Genomic DNA, 8,551 nt, shown 5'->3' with positions numbered 1-8,551 from the left:
GCTCAGGCCCTATCTCTTTGTACAACTTAAATAGGGCTGAAATTAAAAACGAGGACGCCAACTTAACAATCAGTTTTATTTTCTATTTTACAGCAAAAAGCTGATCTCACAAACGTTTTAATTAATCTACAAACAAATTGCAAAATTAAGATTAAAACAAAATTCGAAAAGTATAAATGGGGGTGAGTGCCAAGTTTACGGAGCCATTCGAACCGCCAATAGAAAGGAAGGAGGTTTCCGTGATTTTTATGGCATTTTCGAATGGTCGGGTTTGACCGACCCGGGGTAGTTTACTAGACGTCATTGACCAATCACAGCCATTCTTCAGAAGAATAGCTGTGATTGGTCAATGAATCTAGTAAACTACCCCGGATCGGGTCAAACTCGATCATCCGAAAACGCTATTACATTCCATAATTTGGTAGCACTACTTCCATTTTCTTGCGAGGAAATTGGAAAGAATTTTTTGTTCGCTCGTAGGGTGTGAGACGTGGGTTGTTTTTGATTGTTACAAGTGTCAAAGAATTGTCAAAAATGTTATCATTTAACGATAAATCTTTTCGACAATTGGCACATTTAAGTTAATCATTTATTAGAGTTCAATTGTGTGAGCTAAAATCGTTTGATCATACTTGTATATAGTGTGTGAGAATAAAAAGTTTGTTTAGGTGAATCTATACGATGGGAACTAGATTTGCAGCCTGTAATTATCACACTTGATATATATTACTTTGTATTTATTGATAAATTCTAAAAATCCATTTATAATTTATATGAATCTTATAATACAATGTATTCTGGTCGGTTTTCAATATGTATTTATAATATAATGAAAGCAACTTTTATATATATATTAAAATTTTTAATTACAGACAGTTTAAAGCTGACCAGTCTACATGATTATTATCAACGGCTACTTCATGGAACTCAGCCGATGCCTTCCGGCTTGGACATTGCAAACACGCTGAAATATTTTTCTCAAACTTTGCTATGTAAGTGGCTGTGTACATCAAATTATAATATATGTTTTTCTATATATATGTACACATGTGTGTGTACTTTGATAATTGTAATGTTTCTTGATATATTTTATTGTTTTATCCATAATCCATTTAATAGTCCGAGATTAAAATTTTTCAGCTCTGTTGAAAGAAGTGCGCGAATCACCATTTGAAATGATCAAATCACAGCAGTTTGATGGAGAACGATTGGCATTGTACCCAAATTTAGATTACAAGCAACTTTACAATGCATTGACGCAATTAATCGATGTTGTGCCATTGATCCACATTGGTTTACAAGGTGTGTACACACACACACACACATATATATATATATATATATATATATATATATATATGTCTTCTCATGCTGTCATTATTAATTAGTAGTGATTAAAAATAATAATTGATTTTTCTTAAGTAAATACTTCGTTTATCTTTATTAATTAATAATAAATATTGCAGGTTATGATTATATAAACATAATAGTTTTTGTTTTTTCATTTCTTAAATAATATTAACCTTGTCAAACAATGCATATACGCATATAATTTAACACACACACACATGCACAATAAAAATATTAATATTTATTTTGTAGCATTTGGAAAAGCTTTGTTGCAATGTCTAGCGTGCCTGTTGCCATTCCTCGATCATGACCTGATTGACAATTTATCGTACTTAACTGCTAGTACAATATCAGTACTTCCTATGGAACTGCATGAAGAAATTGTCAATTACCTCTGTTTTCACATTTTGCCATTTACTATCAGTAAGTACCTTCATTATATATTTGTAGCAATATCATTGATATTCATATATTATATGACAAGCACATTCATTTCTCTCTTCAAGAGAGAATAACACTTGAGAGAGATTGAATTCACAAGGAAAATTTTATATTTTATTATTTTATCGAGAGGAATTTTTCTCCATTGAACAAGAAATTGATCCACTAGCAAGTAAGAAACAGGTTGATAGTTTGTAGAATAATTCATATTATTTTAGAATTAGTATAATTTTATAACTTTTAAATAAATTTAACACTTTTATAATACAGTATCCATCAAATATTAAATAGATGTGATTAATGGACAATAGAGAAAAGAGGAAATGTATTAATGTTACATATAATGGATATTTTTAATTTTCAGCAAGAAGAATTGAAGCTAGTGACAAAAATGCTGCTAGTCAATCAGTGGCTGCTGTTATAATGATGGTGTTTCAGTATTCTAATAATCCAGGTATTCTTACACGTGCATGTATAAATGCAAAAAATGTATAACATTTATTTAAAATGTATGCAATTTATAAAATTAAAGATTAAAATTGTTGGATTAATTGTTTATATTGCATGTCAGCATCTTAAAATTTTTCAGCAGATTCTTATTATAAAAAATTTTGTATACATGTGACATATGTGAGGGGAATATATGTAAAATTTATAGATGTACAATATATAGAAGAGATGTACAACATGTCCTCTTTTAGCACATCATTGCCAATTGATGGAATGCCTAATGGCTTTGAAACCAGGAGTTGTAAAAGACATACTTTGCGTTATCGCTTATGGTACTGCAGCTGCGAGAGCATCGGCTGCAAAATTGCTCTTTTATTACTGGCCGTCCTTTAATCCAAATTTATTTGACCGCCGTGCTGTATTGGTAAAATTTGCGAGTAAGTATTACATACATACATGCATACATACATACATACATACATACACACATGCATACATACACACATACATACATACACACATGCATATATATATATATATATATATATATATACGTACGTACGTACGTACGTACATACGTACATACATACATGTATACATACTCTCGCGCACATACACACATTTTTTATTATTTTTTTTTTTACTTTTCTACATAGGGGAGACTAATTATTATCAATTATTATAATTTTATTATGATGCATATTCAATGTATGTGTACAACAGACAAGATATAATATTCCTGGAATGAAACGAGATGTTAAACATTTCGCTCACTTGTGTTTTAGACGATCTCACTCCGTTTGTATGTCAACGGGACACTTGTCCGAATGCTGGCAATGCGGAAGCTGGTAAAGTTTGTTACGATCATCGCACTTCCATTACATTTGCTACTGAATCTCCACCACCTCTTTATCTTTGTATCGAATGCGCGAACGAAATCCATCGAGAGCATCCGAATCAAATGTTTTACGATATTTTACATCCGATGCAACAAGTGTCCATGATTTGCGAAAATAAGGTAAGCATATTGAGTCAAACAAATACATATAAATGTATATATATATAATTTGTTGTCGCATTCGTGCGACAACAAATGCTTGAATATTTAAAGTAATATTCGTATCAAGTGGATTAATATTTTTTGTTTTTATAATTAGAATTGTAGGGCAGCTGACAAATCAGCCATCAGCATTTGTTTTTCGACTGAATGCGCGAGTTACAATGGAAATCATCCTATACGATATTGTCAGCAATGTCACAATATTCGTCACAATAATCGTCGTGGCGGTGATCATGTTTATCACATGGCGCTTCCACACATCTCGCAGCTGGACTCGCAAACGCAAACTTATATGGTTCAAGCGATTGTCAGGCAAGCGCCATTTTAACCATTAAAGATATTTCTCGCATTTTATCCGATAATTTGGCTCAATTTGGCAAAATCACGTGATCCTTTTACACTTTATAGTTTACTTAAAGAAGCTGAACCGCAAAATATCGATAGTAATCGGGATGTGACAGAAATGAGTGCTGTCAACAAGGGAGGCATAGGATTCTCAGGAGGTAGCGTTGGCGGCGGTGGAGCTATCGGAAGTACCTTCGGGAGTCACTGCGATCCTACAAGTTTAGAAGAGCGACAACTTCTCGGCAGATATGGCGTATGGCTGCTTGTTGGACTTTGTACTCCTAATGAGGATACCCCGGTTGAAATACTGGGCCGTTTATTATCAATGTTATTTCATTGGTTTCATGTCACTGCCTACTGTTTCGATGGTATTGAAAAAAGACTTATACACCTTATCTTTTCTGTTGGTAATTTAACACTTTGCATATATACACTTACTCAAGTAGACGTAGCCAGACGTAGGTGATAGAGCGGCGGTATATCGGCTAAATATGTATAAAATGTATAAGCATATTTTTTTCCCCTTTTTTTTTCCCTCCATATACATGTTTCGATACATATGCCATATGACATACGCATTTTTTTTTATGCTCCAAGAAAAATATCTTAGATGTTATGAAAAGTTATAATGAAAAGTCGACATTGAAATTCTTTGGAAAATAGGCCAGAAATACGCCTAACGAAATATTTAGCCGAATTCAATCTATTTCGTTTTAAAGATTAAATATATAGATTAGACATTAATTCAAGAATTTATTGATAATATTGATTGTACGCAAAGTCAATATAAAAAATAGTTGCCTGCACACGACTCGACACACATTTGAAATTTGCGCTCAAATATACCTTGAATACCTTGAGGAAGATAGCTTCGAATTGTTGTGTAATAAATTCAGGAAATGTCGAATTTGTTTATGTGTTTCGATCGTATCTTGTGACGTTATATCGATAGTCTAATGATAAATTACAATAGCATTCTTGAATTCTTCACTTTAATATTTTTATTTTGTCATAATTAATTTGTCGATTGATTGAAAATATTTCAGGCCAAGCGGAAAGCGCGCTCGAGAAATTAAAAACAGAACACGTCTGTGGCTGGCTTTCGGAAGTTATGAAGACTCATTATGAAGTATTCATTTCCTGTCTTTTACCGCATCCCGCAGATTACGTCAGAGTTGGGGGTCATTGGTAAGAAATTTTTATTTTTGCTTGTGATAAAGATAAAAAAAAAATGAGAAAAATCTTTATGCGCAACTATATATAAAATTATTTTTTATTTACATACATATTTAGGTGTGCGTGCGTGTGCACGTAAAAAATTTAAAGTCATAAATGCGTGAAAATCTATTTCCTTTTGATTTTGCTACTGTATAGATAATGTGATTGTTATTAACGATTAGAGAATACGTTACATAATTATAATATAATTAATGCCATTTGCGAAAGGGAAACCTTGGCTTCACGAACGTCGCATTTGAAAGACGGATTACATCGATTATTTTGTTTGGTACCGTACGAAGTGATTACGCCCGATGTATGGGATTATGTGATGCCGCATTGGATGGAAGCAGTAGTAAATGATGTTCCCGAACACGAACTTCAAGAATTAAAAATCATATTGAGGTATATTATATATAGCGTTTGTTTTTGTTTTTGTAATCTTGATATTTCTCTATAATTCCCAGTTTTAAATAAAAGGTCATTCTTGTATTTAATTTCTTATGTTTAAACAGCAAAATTTTGGATCGAGATATGAATTCTTTGGGATTTGACACAAAGAAGATGTATAACTTTGTAGCAAAGCGATTTATCAATACGAGCGCAAAAGTACAAGAACAGGCCCTTAATTGGCTACAGACGCTTACTATGCTGGAAATAACAATGCCCCTGGATCAACTATTTTCAATATTCAGTGGTGGGATTGCCGTGATGCAATCGATGAGTTGTGCAGAATCGGAATTAAAGCCAAGCAAAACTGCAAAGGATAACGATAATGGAAATGTTACATGTAATTATAATCGTGATACATATTTGTGTTGTATCATGTTCTAAAGTATGTATTATGTTAATAATATTAAAATACCCCTCTCGTAATGTTTTAATATATAAATTTGCGAGGCAGGCATTTGAACAAAATTGAGTATTTGAAAAGTACGAGTATTATATATAATGAGTATTTTGATCAAATGAATGATGAAAGATAATATGAATATTTCATCAACCGCAATCGCAAATTTTATTTGTGTGATTTCTGAAAGTATGTTTTTAAAATATTTAGGTTCCATAGTAGAAAATGACTCGGGAAAGTCGACACCACTTTCCGATGATATGGTACCAACGTCAAGGCATATGGAATTTTCGACAAACGCCGAACTTAATTTATCTTGTTGTATTCTTATGCTCGATATATTACTAAAACAGGTGAGATGGAAATTTCGTGTAAATGTTACGTCTTGTGTATTAGCATTATTAAAAATCTTTTAGTTTCATTTAATAAAAAAACAATAATGTGTGAAAAGTCTAATCTTGGCAGATGGAACTTCAAAATATGGATAAGCATACTGGTATTAATACATGGGTTTGCCGAGATGCTTGCCACTTGATGAAATCTATAGTTGCATCTAATTGGAATAACTGTCACATATGCGACGCATCGGAAACAGAATGCACTTATTGCGAGTCGAGGGTGATTTGGCACCAGTTGTGTCTGCAATTGATTACGTACATGGCACCGGAAAATCCGGCATATCCTCCCGATGTTAGTTAAAACTTGAATTTATTCGATTTATTCAGATTTTTATCATAATGCAATAAATATACTTATGAATGTTATAAATTTATTTCTATTTCGCTGTCTCGACATAGCTTGATGTTATTTAGGAATAAATGTGAAAAAAATGGATCGAGTTAATACATTGCCACATATCTATTTTCCAGACAATTGTGGATGATACCGCGGAAGATCATGGCCGTAAGAGTTCACCGGAAACGACAAAAAAGAGCGATTCGAAACCGGATGTAGTTATCAATATGCCAATGCCAGAAATGCATTCTGTAGGCGGAGTTTTAGTTCACATGCCACACGTACGTGTTTCTTGATAAGTAAATTCTCAATAATTATGACAAACCTTCTTTCAAATTCAAACGCTAATAACATGTTTGATGTTGGTCTCATTGAGAGAGGATTAAATTTCCATGATTTTAAATAAAAAAAAATGTAATATTTTGTCTTGCAATGAGGCACAAATATCATCGTCGTCTTAAATAATCGCGCTGCGTATTTTACAATCTTTCCATTAATAAAGCAGCGCATGCTAAACTCGAACCATTTTAATTATGTCTATTATATATATGTCCGTATATGTGTGCTTTTCTCTCCCCCCCCCTCTCTCTCTCTCTCTCTGTATCTCTCTTTCTCTCTTTCTCTCTTTGTCTCTTCTTCTGCGACACGGCCTGATCACAAAACACGGTAGGCTAATCTATGTCACCGGATTAGCTATTTTGATCGTTTATGTTAGTTTTTCGAACAGATTATGACAGCCACAGTAGAGACAGTTTCGGAACAGCTGGATCTCGCAGCTATAATGCCAACGGAAAAGATCATGTCCGCTGTCGCGAGAACGGTTACGTTATCGGAAACTGATGTCGGTAAGAGGATACTTTACATATCGCATCTTTTTAATTGGTTAACGTGATAATTATTTGATTACATTAATAGCAATTTTCTCCTAATAATTTCTTAAATAAACACATAAATGTACATACGTTTGTAGCTACTGCAACGGTAAGCGTGGCAAAACCCCATTTGATTGGCGAAAACGATGAGCCTGTCAACTTGAGCCCGGAAGCTGATTTAGACGATTTTTGGCATACCTCTGTAGGGAAATTTCGTTTTACGATAGAAGAACTGCCGGAACAACTTCAATATATTCATAAACTATTGAAGGTAATATATTGCATTATAAAATAAAAATTATATACTGCTTGTATAGATAATTCTGCTTATTTATTTACTCGATAATTATGCGTCCTAAATTCTACAAGTACTTAATAAGTTTGATTACAATAATCCTACAACTATATAAATTCTAATTACATCAGCCAAGACTATGGGTGTAAAATTAAAAATGTTATTTCGAATGAAAATTTTGTTTTACAGGAGATAATGACAATTGACAAACCTGATATCCTTTATTATATGTTGCAATGCTTGAATGTAATGTGTTTATATGGCGACGCATTTAACATGGCGGTGAAGGACCATCAAGGATTTTTCATATGGTGCCAGGAAAACTTGTTGATAAAAAAGTAGCGTATTTCTATATATATACATATGTTTTATTTCTATATACATGTTTTATTTGAAATATATTTCTCGCGATAATGACGGAGAGATGTGCGCGTGAGAATTATGTGTTTCAGTTGTTTCATTGACTGTTATTTTTACTGTGTGTATAGTTTATGGGAGCTCCTAAATGCAGAACATTCGCATATAGCACAAGTAACTATTCCATTATTATTACATTGCGTGACATTACCGTGTGGCACTGATACTTTTTGGCGGCTCGTACAAGAAGAGTTTCACAATTCTGATTGGCGCGTTAGATTCGTTGCAGGTAATCGCGCAGATAATTTAGAGCAAATTGATCTTTGCCATCTTTTCATCATTATAAATAATGAAAAAAAAATATATATATTTTTTCTTTCTTCTCCTCTTTTCAGTTGAGCGTGTTACATTAATTGCAAGATTTATGGACTCGACGCCATTACGAAATATGTTGAGTCTCCAAGCTGCATTAGCAAATGCATTTTGTTATTTGATTACAAGCATGGACGACAATAATGTGTATGTAGCACAGCGTGCAACCTTATATCTCGGAACTATTCATGATGCAGCAATCAGGG

General features: G+C 33.1%; 1 protein-coding gene across 8 annotated transcripts in view; it reads left to right on the top strand.

The window, feature by feature from the left end:
* Positions 1-417: 417 nt before the first annotated feature.
* The window catches only part of Unc79 (UNC-79 domain-containing protein), a 22,349-nt gene continuing 14,215 nt past the window's right edge, over positions 418-8,551 (top strand). For 3 of the 8 annotated variants that reach the window (XM_083078789.1, XM_083078786.1, XM_083078783.1), the window contains exons 1-20: positions 419-703; positions 873-992; positions 1,141-1,302; positions 1,603-1,773; positions 2,156-2,245; positions 2,493-2,678; positions 3,027-3,259; positions 3,399-3,613; positions 3,710-4,053; positions 4,693-4,834; positions 5,093-5,269; positions 5,380-5,654; positions 5,925-6,067; positions 6,180-6,404; positions 6,584-6,730; positions 7,165-7,294; positions 7,420-7,592; positions 7,806-7,954; positions 8,105-8,262; positions 8,369-8,550. In XM_083078789.1, the coding sequence (XP_082934915.1) occupies positions 682-703; positions 873-992; positions 1,141-1,302; positions 1,603-1,773; positions 2,156-2,245; positions 2,493-2,678; positions 3,027-3,259; positions 3,399-3,613; positions 3,710-4,053; positions 4,693-4,834; positions 5,093-5,269; positions 5,380-5,654; positions 5,925-6,067; positions 6,180-6,404; positions 6,584-6,730; positions 7,165-7,294; positions 7,420-7,592; positions 7,806-7,954; positions 8,105-8,262; positions 8,369-8,550 (3,444 nt within the window). In that variant the 5' untranslated portion in view covers positions 419-681. Of the gene's footprint in view, positions 704-872; positions 993-1,140; positions 1,303-1,602; positions 1,774-2,155; positions 2,246-2,492; positions 2,679-3,026; positions 3,260-3,398; positions 3,614-3,709; positions 4,054-4,692; positions 4,835-5,092; positions 5,270-5,379; positions 5,655-5,924; positions 6,068-6,179; positions 6,405-6,583; positions 6,731-7,164; positions 7,295-7,419; positions 7,593-7,805; positions 7,955-8,104; positions 8,263-8,368; position 8,551 lie in introns of all 8 variants that reach the window. The other 5 variants (XM_083078788.1, XM_083078787.1, XM_083078791.1 and 2 more) reach the window with 3 other exon arrangements.

Source organism: Camponotus vicinus, unplaced genomic scaffold, assembly GCF_025532165.1.
Source record: "Camponotus vicinus isolate PSW18456_S1 unplaced genomic scaffold, iyCamVici1.0 SCAF_1, whole genome shotgun sequence".
Taxonomy (NCBI): domain Eukaryota; kingdom Metazoa; phylum Arthropoda; class Insecta; order Hymenoptera; family Formicidae; genus Camponotus; species Camponotus vicinus.
This window is presented reverse-complemented; position numbering and strand designations above follow the sequence as displayed.